Genomic DNA, 23,801 nt, shown 5'->3' with positions numbered 1-23,801 from the left:
GCTGTGTTCGCCTGGTTCATGGACGCCAGAGCGCAGAATGTGCCGGTAAGTGGCGCAATTTTGCAGCAAAAAGCAAAGGATTTCGGTTGCCTGCTCGAGAAGGATTCATTCAAGGCAAGCAGTGGTTGGCTCCACCGTTTTAAGGCCCGGTACGGGATCGTCGGACGGCTGCTGTGCGGGGAGTCAACGTCGGCTGACGCGCCTGAAGCCGCTAGTTGGCTGGAGAAGGAAATGCCAGCAATACTGACGCGATACCAGCCATCGGACGTTTACAACGCGGACGAAACTGGATTTTTTTATCAGATGCTACCGAATCGGACGCTAGCACTGAAAGGTGATCGCTGCCATGGTGGCAAACAGAGTAAACTGCGCATAACTGCTCTGCTGTGCGCCAACATGGATGGCAGTGATAAGAGAGTGCCGCTTGTGATTGGCAAGAGCAAGAAGCCGCAGTGCTTCAGAAACGCTCGGAAGCTGGAAGTGGAGTACACTTCTAACACGAAAGCGTGGATGTCCCGCGACATCTTCCGTGACTGGCTCCGGGCGTTCGACAAGGATATGAAGAATGGCGGCCGCAGCGTGTGCCTCTTAGTGGACAATTGTTCCGCCCATCACGTCGACGACTTAGAGCTTACCAATGTCGAGCTACGGTTTTTTCCACCGAACTGCACGTCGCTGCTTCAGCCGCTCGACCAAGGAGTCATCAACAGCGTGAAGTGTGCGTATCGTCGCCGGTTGATCGACAAGCTGCTGCTCAATCTCCGCTTAAAACGCCCCACTAAGGTGGATATTTTTCAAGCCTTAGAGATGTTTTCCGCATCGTGGAAGGCGACATCAAAGGAAATTATCAAGAACTGCTTCCGGAAAACCGGGTTTGAGAACGGCGTGGCAGCAGCAGCGAGTGCCTCCGAAGACAATAACAGCACGGAGGCTAATGAAAGGGCTCCGTTCGATGGCGAGGAAGGCGATCAAGCCGGCCTTGAAGAAGCATGGAGGTGCCTGGAGAGTGACGGGGCCGTGCCTGACGGTGTCGCTCTGGAAGACTTCCTCTACGCAGACTCTTGCGTCGTTGCCACCGAGGAAGTTACCGACGACTCCATCGTGCAGGATGTGCTAGGAAGCATGCAGGAGGACCCAGGCAGCGATATCGATGCTGAAGACGACGAGGCCCCGAGCAGCCGCGAAGTGCTTGACGCAATTGATGTTCTGCGGCGCCACGCGAGTTCGATTGGGCAGCAAGATGCAATGCAATCCTTGTGGGCCTATGAACGCAGTGTGAGGCCATCTCTGATTGCAAAGCAGACGTAAAAGAAAGTCACTGATTACTTTCAGAGAAAATAAAGGATGAGTGCTTACAACTGGCAAGTGATTTGGTAATGTTTCCGCATGCTAGGTACGAAATTTCGATGCAACGAAATTTCATTATAACGAAGTAAAGTGCCGATTTTTACGACTTCGTTATATCGAGGTTTAACTGTAGTGACATTTTATATCGTCCCCTTAAAGTACAAGACCTCCATCAATGCCACTGCAAGTAATCTCACTACTGCACTTTAACATTTTCAACACTTACCAAGAAACAAAATATTCAGACTGCTAGTACTACAACTTCCAGACAATTTTCTGAACATTAAAAAAGTTACCGCTTTAAATAGTGATGGAATGCACCACACATATGCAGCCTCTACAGGGGTGAGAAACACCAGAACCAGGCCCATAAATGAACAAAACCTCGCTCTGCATCTCGGGCACAAGGTAGAACACCTAATTTTGTACTTTGCCTTTTGTGTCACACTCGTGAGCAATTGTTATGACACAGGTGCCAAATAAATGAAAAAACTGACTCTATGACTACAGGCAGACAAGTTTAAAATGAATCTAGACACTATTAAGGCCAGAAAAACTTGGTGCACAGCTAAAAACTATTCCAATGTTTCAAGTGAGTTTTTTTAGCTATTATAATGTATTTTTATATCGCAATGAAAGAAAATCCAAGCAGCTTGTGTCTGAATCGGAACAATATTGTCTAATTACAAGATGCAAGCCGTAAGTGAATACATAAATTTTTAGCACACAACTGACAACATCCTTCAGATAATCATCACATCAGTGCAAAAAAAAAAAAATGCACAAAGAATATTGCACTAGACAAGCAGTACTGTTCCATGTACGTTTGTTATTGTGAAGGGTCAGTGTACGCTCAGGAAGGAGAAAAAGGTACTGGCATAATCTGGTAGGCCTTGCCCTAAGGCTGCAAAAACAAGTGTACAAGTAGCAGTTTTGTTGGAAATTTATATTTTTAATTGGTAGAGAAACAAGGCCAGAAGCAACAGAATAGGCATGCTGTGTTAAAACTGTGTTACCCTGCTGGTAGGCTCGGTATGTCTCTGGGAGTTGCCTAATATGCTACATCCAATAAATATGAACCAGTGCCACACAAAAAATTCACTTTCGTTAAAATAAACATTAGCTGGCTTACTCCTTGCAATAAGCTGTGACAATCTGTACAGCTTACACTGTCTTGTTCATTTCTTAAAATGTTGGGAAAAACAGACCACGTAACCAACACTGCCATTGTACCGATAAACAAAATGTGCGAACAAGACTGGGTCCGAATTACTACTCTTTATTGCTACACACCTGGCTCTAGCATATTGCAACGACTGCCACAAAGTAGCATGCAGTTCTTACCTTCAAGCAGTATTGTGACCAGTCCTCTCGACTCAGGAGAACGGGCCTGCTGAATGAATAAGTCACCGTCTTCCAGTATTGCACTGATCTGGGGTCCCCACGTGGTAACACCTTTAGACACCAACTGCTCAATTTCTTCTGTACTTGTTCCAAATGCCTGAAATGCCATTCAGCAGTTAGGACAATAAGGGAACGATACCTTCCTTTCCCGGGCTCTTACCGGCTTCACATCATTTTCTAATGCATTCATGAAGTCTGCTCGGGTAACAAGCAGCTTCTCGGCAGCTTCTGGGTCGAGTTCCACTTTACTTCCTGCCTGGATGTAAGATAGATGTGGCATCATCAGACCTCTGATTGTTCTTGCACAAGTGTTCAGTTCGTAGAAAAATTATTTTTGTAGCAGGTACGCGAGGCAGAACGAATATAAATCTGCATACTGCCTCACTAATAAACGGTCAGTGATGCATGAAAGCAACACATATAGGTCAGACTGCTGCTCCTGCTATGCAAACAATCATAATCCAGCATTAAAACAAATAAGAAGCAGAAAAGATGCCAGGTCACAAACAGACATTGCCCAACCACACAGGAAACCATGCCAGCCTCACCTTGATAAGGCGGTTCATGGCAGTTGACTGTGCTGCTCGTACCAAGCCTTCGAGCTCAGCTCCTGAGAAGTTCTTTGAGAGGAGGGCCAGCTCAGCCAAGTCCACGTCAGGAGCCATTTTGCGGTGATTGCGCATCTGTGCTGTGTGAATGTTCAGAATTTGGAGGCGACCAGCCTCATCAGGCAGTCCAATCTCCATCTGCACTTCAAGACGGCCCGGTCGGGTGAGTGCTTCATCAATCATGTCTCGTCGGTTGGTCATGCCAATCACCAGTATGTTGTTCAATGATTCCACACCATCAATTTTAGACAGCAACTGGTTTACCACTGTGTCGTGAACACCTGTGTTGCCTGCCTGCATACAGACCATAACATCTATGCAACAAATATTTCTCTACAGGTTCAGATCAATGTCAATCACAATTCAACCAAGCTTACCACAGAGCCTCTCTGCTTGCATATTGCATCGATTTCATCAAATATTATGATGTGCAGGCCACTGTTGATACCCAGCTGCAGAGAAAGAGTGCTGTATAGATGGTGGCATAATGTAGAACAATGAATTTAACAAGGACAATCACAAGATGCACCTTTTTTTCTTCCTCTTCAGCATCCTCAAAGAGGCGGCGAATGTTTGCTTCAGACTCACCAACATATTTGTTCAATATCTGTGGGCCATTCACTATCTTTGGTTCTCGTCCATTCAGCATCTTACCAATCTGACGAGCCATCAAGGTCTTCCCAGTACCAGGTGGCCCATACAGAAGAATGCCACGTACATGCTTCAGATCTGGAAACAAGCACAGGTGACTGAGAACTGTGCTGTGAAATGCAAGAAATGAATTCTGCCTTTAAAGAGCTTGAAATGATGTAGTCAATCAGAAAACTGCAGGATAAAGGAAGCTCACATAATTTCAGAGTGGATCAAAATAAATGCCACTTATTCTGCATCCTCACAAAACCTCTTACACTTGAAAGTCACTTATAAATGTGAATCATCTTCGCAATATCAGTGGTAGGAATGGCCAAGAACAGTTTGGAGCAGGCTTTATGGCAGGCGAAATTCAATTTGGAGCAGCTTGCTCGTGCTCAGTACCAGGAGCTCTATAGTGAGAATACCATGGTTTAAAAAATGACACCGTAATGCACAAAGATTTGAGTGGTGCAGGGTTGTGGGCAGCCATTTTGGCCAGGTCAGTGTATTTTTTTAAATGTGCCCAAATTCATTTACTGTGTAATGAACTAAAACAAGCAAAATTTTGTCGTTAACATTAGTGCAAATTTTTCTGAGCAAAAGTTGCAGAGACTGTTGAGAAATGCCCATTTCTGTTGTTTTCTGTAATATCACTTTAGCACGGTTCCTTTTTAGAACTTAAAAAGAGCCAGCGAGATTTCAGCGAAATTTCCTACATTGCAATGTTAGCACTCCAACATATGCTCCGTTTTAATGAACTCTCCTGAATGAATAAAGAGGCTACCGCTGTCACAGTGCACATTACAGGATGACCGTGGCCACTTTACTTCGCTGAACTTTGAACAAGGCAGCATGAGCACGATCAAGCCATCGCCGTTTCATGGCGTAGTGCAGGTCAGTGGCTAGGCATTGCACAGGTTCATGGAGGCTGTTCATGGAGGAATCGTTTTATCATGCACATGTAGTCTTCATCTCAAGGAGCAGAGCTATCTTCCTCCGCTGATAGGGTCGGCATTGCCATGTGCTTCCCATGTACCTCGCTGCTTCCTCTTCAAGTGTTTGCCATGAAGAGACTTGGTTCAGACTTCCTCGCAGCATAACATAATTAGGGGTAGGACTTTATGGTTTAACCCGAAAAAAAAAAAGATACAATATGTCGAATTCAATTTTCAAAAATCTGTTTAAACTGAAAAACATGAGTATCCTGAGCATGCGAGACATACCTAGCTAGCTGTTGAGTATAGGTTACATTCAGTCAAAGTTGAAAATTAATGGAAGTAGGAAAGCCAGGGGCATGGTGCGACAGTGACACTGTTGTATAGGAATCGCAGCTGTGAAATCTGAGGTATTGCTCCGCTAGCTTACACACCTCTGCAGGCCACGAAGCACCACCTGCTCACTGCTAGCTAAGCACCGTTTGTACACTTTCATCACCAAGTTTAGAACTGTTAGTAGGTTAAGTAGGTTTATCAAATGCATGTAGGACACTGAAAGGAAACTGTGCATGGGTGTCATGAAAGGTGTCATGCTCTTGCATGGCGATGATTGAATGGCAGTTCCATTGCTGCCATCAATACGCAGACCACATGACGCCCCGCCCTCTCAATCAACCCAGCGTGACAACTGAATAATAACATGTCAACTATATTTCCAGAAATAAACTTTCACTTGCCTTTTTATCTGCCGACTACTTCATTTAACCTGCATTACTCTTTTAATGACGACAGCAATTCCTTCCACAAGCACAGCCCCAAGTACTACCATCTGAACATTGATTACTAGTGAATAAACTGTTCATGCTGACAAAACCTCCAGAAAAAAAATTTAAGCGACTTTTGACCACACAGGATTGCTACTATACATCACTGAAAAAACATCAGTAATTCATTTGTTGAAAAAAAAAAACTTACATTCTTAAATAACAACCATAAAAGTCCACCAAATATTCAAAAAATAAAAACCAAAAAGTCCAACCACCTACATATAATTCAAGCTTGTGTGCTGGAAGACGTCCGGCAATGACAAAAGTTTGATATCATGCATGCACAATCTGGTCATCATATGCCCATTCACAGAAAATGCCACCCTATCAATGGAAGTGGCTCTATTTAGTTACAACTCCTATTTATAAGCACCAACTCTCTGCGCTGAAGTTTCGAATTAATGTCTATTTTACAAACTCGAGGCTTGGCTGTTGATGGCGCTGTTAGATAGCGCAAGCGAATAAGGCCTGTGGAATCGAGCTGTGTCAGCTAAACCGTGTCCAATACCTATCTCTCGATCTTACACTGATCTTACTGGATACATGAAGGTGTTGCACAAGAGCCCTATAAATATAGCAGGACCCAAATCTAGCACTATTTCAGCCTTTTAAAAGTAATTTTCTCTTTGCATGTACATTCGCCACAAAACGGGATTGTGCACATTAGGCAGTAGCAGCTGTGCACATTATGCAGTAGCTTTAGCCTCTTCGCACTGGGCATGGTTCTTGGTTGCTGGCAGGGACGTATCCAAGGGGGGGCCCGAGGGGGCCCGGACCTTCCGAAATCGCGCGCACAACCCCCCCCCCCCCCCCCCCCCCCCCCCCCCCCCCCCACATAGCTTTGCCCTATACAACTGCCTCGGGCCGCTCCGGGAAAAAATTTCTAGCAACGTGCCTGGTTGCTGGAATAGTATTTTGGTGCCGTCTTGATGAAATTTCATTAAAAACCACTAATCCGGAGCTGGTGTAACCCTTTAGCCACCAAATTAATTCCCAAAATATGTACCAAAACCACCAATTTGGTTTCGTGAATTTTGCCGAGAACCACTGTTGTCAGGCTTGCATTGCATGAACAACTACTGCTCTCTAGTGATGAAAATTGCAACCGATACAACTGCCGACCACAACCTGCCTTTAGCAATGGGAGCAACACAACATCGAGCCAGACAAGTGTGACTCATCATTGGTAATATACTAATACAATCTCCTATGACGAGTACAGATTGGAGCTGGTGTTTAAAGGGTTAATGCAATGGCACAGGTTGGCGCAAATGGCGTAGCATTCTCACCGCTGCAATTTTAAGAGCGATTGATTTGGTCACTTACTACCATCAGCACTACTTATGGTATCCACATCACTTCAGGGTCGTTTGAACTTACCAAGCTGTTCAATAACTTCAGGCGGAAACACTCTCGATGCAAACGCCCTTCTGAATATAGCGCTGAACTCTTTGTCCAGCCCTCCAATGCCCATCTTATTGAAATCCCAGTCTGGGTTGATGATTGACTGACGAACAATTTTTCTGGCAATGAAAGAAAAGGGGGCGGTAACCAAAATATTAAATTATGACAGAAGAAAACATCTATACACCACAAGTCCAGAAAGCATGCTACAATTAATACAAAGAATGACACAATATTGCATGCAGGCACTTTTACCCTTTAGCGTGACCAGTAAGGCTCAACGTAGAGCCTTCACCCTTTTCAAAAACGACTGCGGCATCTGGCAACAGCAACCCAATGTGTGTCTGAAAAAAAAAATGACACAGCACGATGTATCTCGGCTCAAGTGAAGGCAATGAGGTGCATTAAAATAAGGCACCTGGTTTTGCAAAATGAATACCTTTTGGCATGATCAAAAAGTGGGAAGGCTCAGGGCTGGTACACAAGTGCTCTGCACAACCATGGTAGCTTTATTTACTCCTCATTATCAGTATGATTTAGGCCATGTATGCCCCCTTTGAAACTTCCAAAGGCAAGCCAGATATATAGCAAATCGACTGCAAACTGATTAATCAAAAAACTGTGACAATTTTCACATACCCCAATAAACAAGAACACAAATTTTTCTCTCAATAATCTGTGTCTGCCAGACTAAAATACTGCACATAAAGGCTGAACTAAAGAAAGAAAAAAACTGACAAGGCCCTCTGCACATGATTTAGAAAGGTTGGAAAACCGAATTATCCAGTGGCCAATTTAATTAAATCTAGTATGTAAAAAAAAGAAAACAAGAAAACCTTTCTTCCATAACATTTCAAGAGCATTTTTAACTATTATGTATATTAACAGCAATCTTTAACTTACAGTCTTAGGTTTTGGCTGAGGCTTTGAAGTATCACCCCTCAGGTAATCCAAGCTTGCAACTGCATTGAGAAAACAATGACAGAAAAACTGGCACATGACAAAGACCGCAACAATTCTTCTGGTTAAGTAGAAATGCTAGGCTAGAAAAATTTTATTAGTGGTGCAGTTAAATTAAGAACTCGGCTATTCCTCAACCTGAAAGTAAACCTATACCATGAAATAAAATTTCTTTCACAAACACATCTGTGAAATAAGCTTTAAGCCTGTAACTGACCAGTGTCAAAGCACATTCACAAGTGATGACGTGTAAGTATTCACAAAACACCCCAGATTAAGCACTGCAAATTCACACAGCTTGTGACCTCCGACACATTCAGCACCAGCTCCAATATACAGGCACCAGAGCTGCTAGGTCTACTGATCTAAGACTATACCTGTATGCATCTTTTATGATCTATAGGTTCCCTAATGATGGACATTAAGTGCTGCCTTTTTTTTCTGAAGAGAAAATAACTGGAATCTTTATGCAAAAACATAAAACAACTCTACTACTGCCAAAATTCAAAACATGGCTTCAGAGTAGTTTGTTAAGCTGGCTGGGGATTAATTTTTTTTCTCTTGTGTACTGTATGGCACTTTTTACTTGAAAATGGGGTTTATGCATTTATATGAATAAACCATCAGCATTTATTCATTCATCCACACTGATCCTGTGAGAAAATTCCACCAAAACCTAGACCAAGTTTTGGTCTAGGTTTTCAAGTCAAGTACCATTTTCCTGCTACTTGGCAGGAAGAACGAATGTTGCAGACACTAAGGACTTTTGCTTCTTTGGCCCAAGGGAAAATCAGAAGCATGCATATAAGCACGAAACAAAGAGGATAAAGACTGCCTACTTTCAAGCAATCCATAACAGCACAATTGTGTGGCCATTCTGGACAATCCATCCATCTGTTTCTTGCACCATGGTGAAAAAAAACAATCAAAACAGACAAGACACAAAAAGAAGACGACACCACATTCACTGACCTAAGAGTGTATCAGCATGTGTGGTGTCTCCTTCCTTCTTTTGTCTCTTTTCCATTTTATGCTACCCTTCACATTATGAATTTGATCCAACTAGCCCAAATTTCTATGTTGCAAGTTAGTTTTTTTAACCAACAGCTGCAATGGAAATAAGAGATTCTGACTTTCTACAAATACTCAGCCATAAAAATGACAATTTTCCTGAACAAATAGCAATACTAAAATGAATAGAAGAGTACAGAGTGCTCTGAAGCAATAGAACCATAAAATTAAGAAGTTATTATGCACATTCACCAATAAATGCCTTTAATTTGCAGCAGAACACGCTGGAACTGCCTGAATAAGCCACACATTTTGAAAATAATGTTACTGCAAGATTTCGCATAATTCACCAAGGACGTGCTTGCATAAAGTTAAGCAGGGGCTGTCAATAGGCAGCACCAGCAAATGTTACTGGGAAAATGTTTAGAACTGATGCCTACGAGAGAGACTTCCTGCAAAGCACACGTGAAAGATTGAGGCCCGATTCACGGAAATGCCTCATAAAATTTGGGCCCGGTTTTCAATTTTTCCGCATTACCTGGACCCAAACCTGCAGCTTCAACACTGCCTTGCCTACTGCAACTTGAAGCAACTTTGTAACAAGGGAGTGATTACTCATTGACATCCATCCGAGCCTAGTCATACAGCTACAAAGGAAAGCTATACAGCTTTCTATATAGCTATATTTTTCTGCTGTATAGCTGTTTAGCTATACAGCAGAAAAATTCGTCCTGGTCCGGAGTTCCAATTTGGGACCAGCCCTTCACCGGAGCAGTCACTCTACCAACTGAGCTAACCGGGACGGCAAGCTTATGGTAGGGCGAGAGCGAATTGATCAATTACTCGAAGTGAGAACTGTGTTGGTCAAATGTTTAGGGAAATCACCCACGGTGGAGTAGATTTGTAATAAGGGACTGATTACTTATTGACATCCACCCGAGTGCAGCCGTACGGCTACAAAGAAAAGCTATACAGCTTTCAGCAATTTTGCTGCATCAATATGATGCTTGGCGTTGCTTTTATGAACTATTATTCATTTCTCATGGATATGGCCAACAGACCTCCATGTGTGGCTGCGATGAGACAACAGAGCATGTACAAGATGGACCACGCATAGTGGGAGTACTTGAGCATGTGGTTTTACGGCTCACACAGCACAAGCTACAGGTGTCCCGCAGATAGCATGACCACAGAGTGTGACAGGGCCAGACGCAGTGACAACACAACAGCTGCGTGATATGCCCACGGCTGGCGCTGTGCAATCTGCAGAATCACACTCAGGTGTTCCCGCTAAGTGTGGTCGAGCCTGCACATATTTTGATATTTTGTACACATATGCATGCACATACGCATACACATATACGAATCATTCTTTTGCTTACCTTACCTCCTTTTCGTATTTACACATCACACATTTTGCCAACAGAATGTGCACTTCACATTGCAGTGATCTTCACAGATCTTCACACTGCAGTGGTGTGGCAGGTACTGGTCACTGCAGTGACCAATACCTGCCACAGTAACCAGTTTGCAACGAACTAATATCCTCACTCGTACAGGCCATAACCAAAAATGCTGCCATCTTTTGATGCCTAGATGCCCAGGGAATGTCCCCTTTATATTTTTTTTAATTTTTTAACACACAGAATGTAGCAGAAGAGTCAAGACCACCTTCAGCAATGTCATAATCCCTTTACAGAAGAGTCGGTGATACGAACACAGTAGATATGAATTCGTAAAATTTCCTGACAGAAGGGCACTGTGTACAATGTGCAAAATATGGGGTGTTCAAAACACCCTCCCGCCCCTCTGAGCACGACATGAACACAAGCCACTACCGCAATCATGGGCAGCAATGTCCTTATTTTGCTCATGCCGCAATTGCCAGTCATGCAGTACTCATCACCAGCACAGCACACAATACTCGCTAGAATCATTGAGTGGTGGTACGCGGCCATAAATAAATCCCGTCAACCGCAAAAAGACCTCCAACGATACATTTACTGTGCTTCAGCATAAAGATTTTGATCGTTTCAATGATACGAATTCTGGGTGACACAAATATTTTGTGCGATCTTGTGAGATTCATATCAGCGAGATTCTACAGTACTCAACTCCAGACCCTACATACCTTGTAAGATGACCTCAAACAGTTTCTTCACAAGTTGTTCCTTGCATTATGTGCCTTCTTGTGGCAAAATGACAAGCAATAAGCCTTAAGGGACTCCCAAAAATATTTGTAAACAAAAATGCCAGTGATTCATTTATAGACTCGGCAGTGTGTTGTACCCCACAGCTCGACACACTGATTAATATGGAACATAACCGGCAGTTCAACCAAGATGCCAGCGGTACAACCTTTGTCCAAAATGTATAGCCGAAGGAGTTTGCTTCTGCGTTGTGTAATAGAGAGGTCTAGCACTCCTGGAAACCACAAGTGTCGCAGGGGTGAGAACAAGAGTTCCCCTCATGTTCAACAGATTTTGAATAGCACTGATGCAAAGTGGGCCAGACTGCATGACCCAGAAGCAAATTCGATGGGCTGTATATTTTTAACAAAGGCTATGCATAGTTTTAACCATAAAGAAATTGCAGTGCTCATAAAAACAATTTGGCATTGGAGTTGTCATTAGATGACTCGACGCTCCAAGAATTGCATAATTATTCATTTCTTTAAAATCAGCAGATGTCATGAGAACCCGAGAAATAAGCAAATACATGGGCCTACATAGCTCTGGTACAGCATGTTTCACCACCCTAGCTGTCTACAATAACAGTCTTCACTGCATTAGCAAGACGACATGAACAGAAACCCAGAAACAAGGAAATGAGTGGATGCATCAGAAACTAAGAAATCCCTCCTAGGTTTAGAACTATCAAAGAAGAAGCTTTGGATACGGTATGTACACACGCCTAACAAGTGTTAGTAACATTTAAGTGCCTGGCTTGCACATTGTTAAAAAAAAGGAAAAGTGCATAAGAGCTCAATCTGAAAACAGCCACGGATGATCAACTGAACCAAGACCTCTCGGCACATTAGGCCCAATCACCTAATTTGCCAGTAACACCAGCGATTGTCACAAGACAGTACCACCCATATCTAAGGCCACACCCTGCTACTAATGGATGAGAAGTCTGTACACAAAACTGCCAACTTTTCTTTTGTTGTTTATTATTCATAAGGCACAACACAATAGATTATTTGGCAATGGTGCTATACTTCTCAGGCAATTTTCAATCACCAAAGATTGTTTCAGACATAGGATGCTGTACGTCCTCACAGCAGCCTCAAGAAACACTTCGCATTGTCCGGTTTGAAAGATGTGCAGTTTTCTTTTTTGAATTTCTATCACTACACTATGCTAAAAGGGCATGTGTCATAAAAACGTGTTTAGACATCACCAGGACTTACCTTCCATTTCTTTTACCACAAGCTTCAGAAGCTTCTTGTCAGCAAACTGGTATGCCAGCTGCAAGTAAACAAGGAATGGTTACGACATGCATAATCAGCATACAAGAACTCCCTCTACATAAAAATAAAGGCGAAAACAGCTTTACAAAGCAATTCAAGCAGATGGCAAAACAGTTTGCCCATTAAATTCTGTTCCATTAATTAGCAGCAGGCATACACTTGAAGCTAACACTTCTGTGTTTCCTTGTGGGTGAGCACATTTTAGTCACAAAACAAGGATTACAAGATTAGCTGCTACAAAGATAAGAACTGCAATTAGTGTTATAACTGGAGATTAGTATTCACTTCTATGCGAAATTCACCCATCTATTTTCAATAAAAGCATACCTCCCCACATAATAACCTACTCTACTTTCAGGAGTACACACCTGATAAAGAAGCTTTCTAGTTTTTGCTAAAAGCTAAAATAAGTGATAGAGTGTACAAGTACACAAACACACTTACTATTTGGCCAACTGTAAAAGCCTGCTTTGGAAACTGCTGCACAAAGTCCGTGGACATCTTGTCAGTGTCATATGGTTCCTTTGTAATGCTGTTGGAATTGAAACTTAATAAGAGCCTTTACGATTTCTTTCAGAATTTCCACCAACAGACTCGTGCACATCACATGATGTCTCGATGTCAAACTAATGTGTTAAAGAAAATATTCCAAGGTGGAACACAATTCAGACAAGTAAATAGCTACAGCCGACTCTCAATAATTTGCACTCAAAAGAGAACAAAAAATCGGATGACAATTACGGTTCTCAGTGAAGCAATTTTTGCGAACGGCTACTGCGGTATTGGAAACATAGGCGATTGCAGACGGAACATCCAGTGCCAAATGGAGGCAGATCTGGGTTTAAGATTTGGCAGTACACACAGCAATAAACCACCAAGCTCTTGCAGTACCCTCCTCCTCCACTGCACCATTCTCACCTACTCTCGCCGTGCCCTTCTCCTCCACTTTCCTCCACATGCTCTCGGCAGTGTCGCCGTACTTTCATCCTCCACTCTGCTCCTCATTCTCTCTACCAGTTACGCCGCTGATGCCAACGACGCCGCTCAACCCATGAACAGGCACTTAAGAGCTGAGCTCTAAAATATGTCTAACTTATGCGGATTTCGAATTAAGCAAAGCCTTTTAATGGACATGATGCTGGCAGGATTAAACCTTCAGTTTGAATAAACTGGGGGCTCAAATTCGGTGAGTTTGAAATAATACCGATCTGAAAGCAACCAAAAGAAAGAAAAGCCAACAACAAAAAGAAAGCAGTGCAACAATTAATTTAGCTGCTCTGCTACACTCAAGCGGACGTTAAAGGTATTTGCTACCTTTTTAGTGCTTTGATGAGCAGTGTTGCTCAAAAGCCTCCAGACCAAAGGATCTGCTTTCGAGCCATTTAGCAGGGCATTTAAAACATCACCAAAGCTCAAAGTCTCTGGATGGTGAAGAAAAATCTCCTTAAACTTTAAGCACCTTGGTAGCTTCACAGTGCCAGACTATACCACTCAAAAGCAGATCCTGCCACCCACGGGCTTTTGACCAAACCTGTGCACGGCAGTGTAATCGGAACCTAATATTAACTCCAAGGAATGAATTACGCATCTTCAAATCAATGTAAATTCCTTAGCTGACAGCACAAACTTCAGATTCCTGCAATCAAACCACACATACCGCACATCAACTCTGAACACAATAACCGCGACTAGTTTTTCATCACACATGTCGTTATGTGTATCTGCAATATATGCAAATTCTTGCAAACAGCTTAACTTATGACAGTATGAAACTAGATCATTCAATGCTGAGCTACAATCATGCATAAAGTCATGAGTGCGCACAGAGGCGGGGAAAGAGGGGCGTGCTACCCCCCCCCCCCCCCCCCCCCCCCCCCAACCAGCATGACGGAGGAGGCACAAATTTTGTACCTTATTGCTCCTTGCTACCCAGAAGATTTTGAGAGGCGATACCATGAACGACACCCCCCCCCCCCCCCCCCATGCCCCCTATGGAGAGGCATCTGCACGCCAGTGCATGAACTCGATGCTGAATCATGATCAATCAACTCAGACTACAAAATCCTCAAAGATAAATGAAAATAACCTTTGTCCCTATGTAAAAAAATTACTTTCACGGCTGGATTTTCTTTAGTTTCAAATATTGAAAATTCTTTCTCCTTTGTTGCAAGTAGCTATAGTAACACGTCCCTATAAATGTGGTTATACCAACCCCCCCCCTCGCAACCAAAAATAAACAAAAAAAAAACAAAATGAGCACTAGATATCTCTATTCAGTACTTACTTTTTCTTCTCAAGAAAGTCAGCTTCAAGGGTTATCTTCGCAATGTATTGAGTGTTTGGATCAAACACATATGGCCGCACATCAACCATCTGACTGACTGAAAGCTCTGCCCATTTCCTCTGGAAAAGATAAGCAAAATAACCGCCTGTGTTATACAAATTGCTTGAAACACACGCACCTTAGGCCTTAAAAAAAGGCTATGTCAGATGACGCCATATCAAGTACACAGGAAGATTGAAATGCACACATATGCCATCTATCACCCCCAGCGATAAAAAAACTAGCTTCTAAAAACTTGGACACAATTCATACAACCTGGCCTATATTCGTGACGCACAAAAAAGAAACATCAGGCACGCCACAAGGGTTAATTTACATCTTCTTTTCCATATAAAACGGAGGACGAAACAGTTGTAAGTTTGCGCTTCCATTTTGTTCATCCTGTGTGCTCGTCATGTAGCCCTGAAGCATAATTCAGTATCCGATGAGCTACCACCTAACCAAGACCACACTGCTATCCTTTTCTTGGCCTCTTGATATTACACCTAAGGTTTTTCCTTCCAACACTCAGAATTGTTACCTCCTTCATCAGTGTAACAGTTTGGGTTAAATAGGTTTAGTGCTAGCAAGATAAATAAACTACATACTTTCCTTTTAAAGGATACTGGCAAGCTGCAGTTCCCAGCATGAGAGGACCTGCTGAGTGCACCCCAACCCATTCTTACTCCCGAAGTCCATTTTCATAGTCTGGATTTGGCCCCACTACTTCGGCTTGATCGCGGGTTCTCAAATTGGGTTCTGTGGGAAGCTTGGGTTCCTGGAATTGCTCCTTGGGTTCCCTGTGCACCTAAATTCATGCATGCCGCCACCCCCACCTATGCTTTTACAGATTTTATTTCGGGACTAATAATGCTGCAACTGCTTACAGAAGACTTTCAGTGCAAAGCCAGGCATTATCCATTGAATTTGGGTATTTTTGAAGGACTACGCATCTGCATGCATGTTACACACGAAGAGAAGGTGCCTAAGAAACATGGGATACCGCAACACCTTTTGAAAGCCATTGGAGTTTCTCTAGGCTAAAAAGGTTGAGAACCCACGGCATAAATAGATCCCTCCCCCAACCCCCCTACTTTCAGAACACCGCAATATATCAAATTGTTTCTTCACAAGGCTGCTGAATTTCACTTCACATTTCTTCATACTTGCAAGCCTACCGCTGCACTTTTCCTCTCAACTCCTCAGTCATGCACTATAGTTCATCAACTGAGTAATTTACCCGTACTATGTCATCAGCAAACAGGACGATGCCACGGCATTCCTCACTAGCTCTCATTCCCAATTTTTCCCAATAAAACCGTCTGAATACTTGTAGGCATACAGTGAACAGCAAGAGCAAGATCGTCCCTTCAAGCCTGATGACCCTAGACTATTTTCTCAGTCCTACAATGAGGACTATGGTTGCTATTCACTCTGTTGTGCTTTCTAGCATATTTACGAATGCTTCCTTCACCTCTTGGTTACACAACATCTGTGACTGGTGATGTTCCCACTTAATGCTTTTTGTAAATATGAAGGTTATATACAGGGACTAGCTACATTCTGCACATCTCTGTCTAGCCTGATTGATGACATGAAAAAGTGGTAGGGGTTTAACGTAGTTAAACTGAGTAGACATGCGAAAGCAGGTGTTCCTTCTTCAATTGGAGGGGACACTTAAGCTCCGTCTTAAAGGTATTATGGGACAGCTTTAATGGGTTAATGCCCATAATGCAGAATGGTCATTCTCTACTTAACATTCACAGATAGCGGCGAGTCCTCATACACGACCAGCGCAGTGGCGCAGAGGTCCAGCAATGCGCCACTGCACTGACAGGTGGCTGTTTCTATCACAGACATCGGTAGGGATTGTGCAACCCATTTTACTCACCCCGAGCAACCTCTCGGCCAAGGTAAGTTGTTATGACGCCACAAGGGTACAAACCTAGGTGAAGTGACACCCTCCTCCCCTTGGCTACAGCTTGCGTGACGATCCTCCGAACCTACCCGAACTTCCTCCCATTGGCTGCAGCTTGTGCAATGCTTCTCCGAACTTAACCGAGTAACTCGGATAGACTCGGGTTAGTTCAAAGCACAAGACAAGAAGACAAGATTCTTGCTCAGAGTTGGTACGTCTGGAGTAGTGCTGCACTATTAAGTTCTAGGGTTGAGGGACCTTTCTGGAAATTTTGGGCTGCTTGAAGTATAACAATGCTCTGATTCTATTCGCTATGTGCCTATCAAATACTTAGTCAGCAACAGACATTAAGCTAATCTGTATGCAATACTTTTCATGTCTAGGATATCATCATTTTATGGATTAGTATAATGCTAGCCTTCTCACATGAGTGGTACATCTGACGTCGTAAGGCATTTTGAATACAAGGTTGCAAGCTTTCTGAGCACCATATCTTTGTTGTCCTCCAGCAGATCTATGGTCACCTGATCTCCCTTGCCACTTTCCCTTATGATTTGCAAAGCTTCTCTCAGTTAAAAACAAACTTTGCATTTCTTCTGAACTACTGTTTCAAGAATTAGTCCCCTGGTTGTTAGCTATAGTACACATCAGCACAGAATTCCTCTGCTACTTCAAACAAGCTGATCCAAATTGGTATGACACAGCAATCGGTCTCCCATTACATAAAACTGGCTTCTACCAATGCCTATTTTCCACTTTGCTGATTTAGGCTTCCTCTGTACCTTCAGCATTCCTCGATATTCTCTATATTTTAAATCTGGATGTCAACTGGCTTCCACTTGCTGAATAATTTTGACAGTTCTGCCAGTTCCACCTAACCTTTGGAGTTCGATATCTGCATGCTCTGGCTCTAATTAACAAGATCCTTTATCACCTGGGAGAGCTTGGCAATGTCCTTCATAGCTACCTAACCTCCTGCTTCAGATGAATACTTGGATAAATTTGGTAAGGTTGCCATTCATCACCTAAGCTATGGTTACCTCCCTCAGTTAAAATAAAAGATCGATACACAGCTCCTGTGTATTTCTATTTAATGCCAACTTATGTGCTCCTTTCTAATGACCTTTCCTCTAGCCCTTTTCAATTCTGGGAAAATTTCAGGCCCCACAATCCTGTAGCCATCACAATTAGCCTTGCTTAACCCTGCGCAATACTGGCTTTGGCACATAATATGAAGTCTGTTTCATTGTTGACGTTATTGTTCTAGTATTATCATTTATTAATGATTATGCAGTGAATTCGAAGGTTTAAAATGTTTCTTGTAAGGGGTACCTGATATGATTTGTTGTTACTGCCCTTTGTGCCTTAAAAGGGATAGTCTACTTCTGGAGGAAATATAAAAATGTTGGCACATCCTTGTCGACCTTTCCCTGAGATGATAATAACGAGGGAAGAACTTGTGGTTCTGGCAGGTGTTTATATTTTAAATTGGCAGAGGAAGTCAGGCCAGAGCCAACGACTGCATCAGACTGTGTACAAACTTTGCACATCGCCTGAAGTGGACATACTACACTTTTTCTGAACAGGACTGAGCGTCATAGAGAGGGTTATTTTTGTTGGAAGACACTTCAGGTGGCTCAATTTTGTCCTTTTGTAACTATTCATCATTTCCTGCATGGTTTAACCCAGCTTTTTCATCGCTTCTTAAAATGTTTTGAAAAAGCAGACCGCCACTATGCCAACAGTGACGCTTCCATTGGCGGCACTACTACTAGCAAAAAATGATTGCTGGTATCTGTGATAGATATAATCAGTCTTGTAAAGTTTTTTTAAAACCACCTTAGCATACTGAAGTATAGTTTTAATAAAACTATGCACCTCAGTACCTCAGTTAATATAACATTCATTACTGCCACTGTTCACCGCATCGGCAGTGCAGCAGTCATTGTGTCCGTGATATCAAGGTTTGCAGATGCCGACTACAACGAGAAAGAGATATTCCCAGATCGTAAAATTATGCTTCAAACTGTCCTGCCATGTTTGTCAGCCCCACAGCCAAGTATTCGTTTATTTGAGCAAGGTGCTTTCAATTTCCGCAAAGAAAATATGGTTATGGTCAGTATTAATGCCCATTTCTCAAGTAGCCTTCAAAGCAACTTGACATCAACATTTTAAACGCCTGACTATGAAGCACTATTTCAACGGCCAAAACTCCTATTGACAATTCACATATGCTTTCTATATTAACCATGAAAAAAAATGGAGTGACATTTATTATGACTAAGCATGTTTTTTTCCAGGTTCCATTTTTGGAACACCGGTGTTTCCCATATACAGAATGCTGATGTCGTCTTGAACAACATTTATCACCTGTGCAGTTGGAATATCTTCTTCAATTGCTATCTGATGATAACCTTACAGATGCCTGCAATGTCTTTGAAGATTATGGAGAAAACCATTATGCTTGAATATTGTTTTCTTTCCTTGTGCCAGCTGCATCGCAAACAGTGCTTCAGAAGCCATGATAGGCAGGAAAGCATTCCTTGAGCAATGGCTTTTATAGCATAGCTATGACATGCACATCCCACAACAATCTAAATGTGGCTCCATTCCCTGGTCATGTGACCACCTTCTGCACATGTGTTGCCTTCGTCAACTTCAGGTGGGGTGCGTGCATGGGGGGTTGTGACAACACCCTGCATGCACCTTGCCTCTCATTTGGTGGAATTTGTACAATCATCGGGTGGAAGGCGTGGTTGTGAGACGTCCTAAACACTTTGAAACACCTCTCAGATGCCGCAAGTAGCCGGGCAGTGAGAGCCCAAAGACATGCGGCGCGAGCAACATGTGTAGCATGAGCCTGCGACACTCCACATGACTGTGCTGCCAGAAAACATCTCCCGATCTGTGCCCACCCATTTGATTGAAAAAACAGGACAGTGCCTATGCCAACCAGTGTAATGCAGAAGACTTTAAAAAAGAAGTATCGCCTGGCATCTTATTTTACTATTGCCACACGCCAATGTTACAAAAAAAGGACATTTGCGTAGAACTCACTGCCAGTGAAAGACACACATGCTTTTATATTTTCCTTTCACAAAATCACGAACAATTCGTCATTACTTTCCTTCTGTTTTGTTCATTTTGACATTTTCTCCTGCGAAAGAGCAATACAAGAAATAGGATGTGCCAAGGCTCAAAATATGTTCATTCGCAGTAATAATTCATTCAGTCTTTAAATAAGTAATAATAAATATTTTATCGGCGATGTATTCCACAGTCATTATACAGCATAAGAAAAATTTCAAACATGGGAGTATTTTTAAGTAAAATAAAAAATTGCACTTCATATTTTTCAATTTCTGAACATTGGCAAGTAAAAGGTTAAAAACATGTAGAGAGAGCCAAAATACTGCATTAATGGAGCTAACAGACGTAGCTAAACAAATCCTCACCATAGGTAAACTGAAACCCATGGTGCCTGGCCTGACTTTATCTGAAGTCTTGATAGTGAACACAAACTTGTGGTTTGTTGTTGTGACTTCAACATGTCTGCAAATGAAACAAGAAATGTCCATGTATGGACAGACAACGAAGGTATTAGCCCAATAGTAAAGGCATCTGTAACTTCAAAGAACATGCACATCAGGCACCCTCTTTAGGAACTTTGCACATGAATGATGCAAAGGAATTGTCTGTGGACCTTTGCTTTCAATGCAACTTGGTGCCATAAATGGCTAATGAAAACTTACCGACCTTTATGGCAAAGCATATTGCTGTAACAGACTGAATCAATGTGAGTGACAGTTGATTACTGCAACTATTGCAACACAAATAGCCGTTTACCAACAGCAAGGCCCTTGCAATATGTACAAGCTCTTTTACTGCATGCACACTACTTTTAGCAAGCTGGGTATCACAAGAGGCCTTCGAAAATGCAAACTGTAGTACTATATGCATGAATGGTATGTACAGTCTCTGTTAAAAATTTTTACCGCAAATTTTTGTGTAACTGTAAACAAGTCCATCTGGATTGTTTCACATGTGTGTGCTAACCTTTTGCTTCCATCAAAATCATACACAAATTAGGTGGGCTACAAAGGCATGGAAAGCATGATTGTACAGAAAACTGACAACAGTAAATTTGAAGCAATAAATGTGCAGTGATGTAATATTACCCACACTTTTAACAACATTACTTACACCCAGGTCACTGAGCTGGTAAACACATTATCACAGCATGAGGCAGTAGAATTGGCATGAGCACGTGCATATGCTCTGTGCTCCATCTCACGACTGGTAGACAGCGGGAAGGAAGCTACAAAGGTAATGGCTTCCAGACCTATGTGCTTTGCTTGCAAGTGCCTGAGAACAGCACATTTGTGGAAGCTACTATTACCTCATGTCTGTAGGTTCTACTTTGCTGAAAACAAGTTGTGAGATGAAGTATAAGCATATATTAGTGCAACCATGATGTACTTAGTTGTTTCTAGAGTGCATGATGCCACTGCTGAAGTAAAGTACAAACTCCAAATTTTTTTAACACCATGCAAGAGCTGAGAGGATTAACAGCTGGTGTCGTATGATGGAGCATATACAGCAGCTAAGTGGGCTAGCATACAAGCCAGCAGACACAACAGATAGCAGTGCGACCATTACCTGTTAGGACATTCCACCTGGTATAAAAGTGAAGTCTAGTTGATATATGTGACCTACTGATTTCTTAAACATCTATCTGGTTTGTCTCATACAAGATCTTTTTCAATACAGGCAGCTAATCAGGTTTGGCTAAACCTAACTTCAATTCGCCAGTAACTGCAGGGGTTGCCTTTCTCAGGTTTTCTAAGATTCAATTTCACACTAAAAGCTAGCTAAGCTCTGCTAAGTCTAGCCAGCTCCCTTACATAGCTCCTTTGCAGGACCATGCATAAAATGAACCAGACCTTCTGATGGGAAAAGGACGATTAAGCAGTCAGGCTGTGGAACTCGCCTGACTTCACCACAACATTTCACCATAGGTGGCACCAGGCAGCCAACATTTGCATATCATTATTACAAATTTAGAGGGCCACACAGCAGCCAAGGGCAGCATTTACTGAAGAGAAAAGCCTAGAGCATAATAGTCGCACTGCCATGTGCTTGGTGCACATGCAAATACTACTCCAACCCATTTCACACCACATCATTATAATGCAGAGAACAAATAAATTGACCATTTGCGGAGAAGTTTCTGTGCATGCGTGGTGAAGGCGCAGGCAGCGCCCTCTCTGGGCGGTTTGGTTTTTGGTTGGAAAACGTGAGCCAGCCGTGCATTCCTGCGCTGTAGTGCGACGACTGATGTGAGCTGTAAGTTCCACGGAACTGACATGTAACTGCAACGCGATTTATCTAAGCTAACCACGTGTTTTGCAACAGCGAGACTTGTACGTAACAAAGGCCGCGACACAAGGCGCAAAAGACGAACCCGTTGATGGGGCCAGTAATGCGCACATCCAGCACGTTTCGAAACGGGTGTTGCTGCTTTATTTCGCGCTTACTGCCGAGTACACACTGCTCGGTCGTTCTAGAAGAGTTTTGCCACCGACGCAGGAAAACCGAATGATATATACTAGTATGAACATTCACCATTAATGCTACAATGTGCTTCCTGAACAGCGGGAGCACGGCCGAGCGCAGCCTCGCGTATATCCGCGCATTCTAACGCTCCTGCGGCCCGTTAGCACGCAAAGCAACGCTCTGCCGAATCAGGACGAGCCGGGATTGAGATAGTAGAACGGGTCCTTTAATAATAAGCTAAGTGTGCCCTGAGGCAAAAGATGTTGTGTTAAGTTAGCAGAAACTCTGGCCCTATCAAGGAAGCGCAAACGTAAACGTCTGTGTGCATTAGGAAAGTGCATCCCATTATACTGTCACACTCGCCCGCGCATAGGCGCACATTCACGCACATTTTCACTTGGTCATTCGGCGCTCTGTTGAGGTAGCAGAGTGCAGGTATTGCCACACATGGTCGTTTTTCAGGCTACAACGCGAAAATAATTCGCTACACCCTGTTTCTAAAAACGGAAATGGGATGTTTTCCTCTTCCATCATACCCTTTCGTTAGCTGACACGCGTTTCCAGCCAACAAACAACACTAAAACAACAAAACACAAGCGCACGTGAGCTGCTGAACGCTGCCTTGCACATGCTTGCTCGAGAGCCCCTTTCCAACCAAAGGTATCGGCGGAGCTTCTCTGTTTGCACGACAGGCGGCGCTCGCATTTCCGCAAATGGTCAATTGCTTATGCTTGTATGACATTAAAAATCTGGGCAAAGTGCACAATTAGCAACTATTCCGCAGAAGCAATTTTTAGACTGATATGACCAAGAAATGCATGCAGAAGATACAGGCTCATGCTAAATGATACAAAAATGCATTGATTGCCATATTACCGAACTTTGTCTTCCGAGAAGTCCACTGGGTTTACAGCTGCACAGTTTGACAGTGAAAATTCCTCAGTGGGGCAACGGTCCACCTTCATTTGCTAGAAAAAAAAAAAAGGAAGAAAGGTTATTGTGCAATGATAGCGCTCCTATTAATATAACAACTTCGACTTTTAAGCTTCACAAAAAAAATGCAAATCAAGACCAATTAAGCCTGATAACATGAATGACACTGCTGCCAAAGTGGAGCATTTTTCTTCTGCATTACTGTATGTTGTTACTGTACTTCACTTCCTGTGTGCTTACAAGTTACATGTAATTTAGTGCTTCTGCATAATATAAAAGGTTTATGGGGTTTAACATCCCACAGTGATTCAGGCTGTGAGGGATTCCGTAGTGGAAGGCTCCGGATAATTTCGACCATCTGGGATACTTTAGCGTGCACTGACACGGGCTTATAGCATTTTGCCTCCATTGAAATGAACCGCCATGGCCGAGATGAAACCCGCATCTTCCGGGTAAGCAGTAGAGCACCA

At 42.9% G+C, this 23,801-nt stretch overlaps 1 protein-coding gene across 1 annotated transcript in view; it reads right to left on the bottom strand.

Annotated features, from left to right (window-relative positions):
- The window catches only part of LOC144113591 (vesicle-fusing ATPase 2-like), a 42,594-nt gene that overhangs the window by 13,066 nt on the left and 5,727 nt on the right, over window positions 1-23,801 (bottom strand). Inside the window, exons 3-15 of the mRNA XM_077646757.1 lie at window positions 23,275-23,366; window positions 20,298-20,394; window positions 14,886-15,004; window positions 13,046-13,133; window positions 12,542-12,599; window positions 8,062-8,120; window positions 7,414-7,502; window positions 7,135-7,277; window positions 3,889-4,088; window positions 3,737-3,811; window positions 3,300-3,653; window positions 2,912-3,007; window positions 2,692-2,848 (exon numbers count right to left, since the gene is read on the bottom strand). Coding sequence (XP_077502883.1) covers window positions 2,692-2,848; window positions 2,912-3,007; window positions 3,300-3,653; window positions 3,737-3,811; window positions 3,889-4,088; window positions 7,135-7,277; window positions 7,414-7,502; window positions 8,062-8,120; window positions 12,542-12,599; window positions 13,046-13,133; window positions 14,886-15,004; window positions 20,298-20,394; window positions 23,275-23,366 — 1,627 coding nt within the window. The remainder of the gene's footprint in view (window positions 1-2,691; window positions 2,849-2,911; window positions 3,008-3,299; window positions 3,654-3,736; window positions 3,812-3,888; window positions 4,089-7,134; window positions 7,278-7,413; window positions 7,503-8,061; window positions 8,121-12,541; window positions 12,600-13,045; window positions 13,134-14,885; window positions 15,005-20,297; window positions 20,395-23,274; window positions 23,367-23,801) is intronic.

Source organism: Amblyomma americanum, chromosome 1 (assembly GCF_052857255.1).
Source record: "Amblyomma americanum isolate KBUSLIRL-KWMA chromosome 1, ASM5285725v1, whole genome shotgun sequence".
Lineage (NCBI taxonomy): Eukaryota > Metazoa > Arthropoda > Arachnida > Ixodida > Ixodidae > Amblyomma > Amblyomma americanum.
Note: the sequence above shows the minus strand (reverse complement) of the source record. Positions and strands in the feature narration are given on the sequence as shown.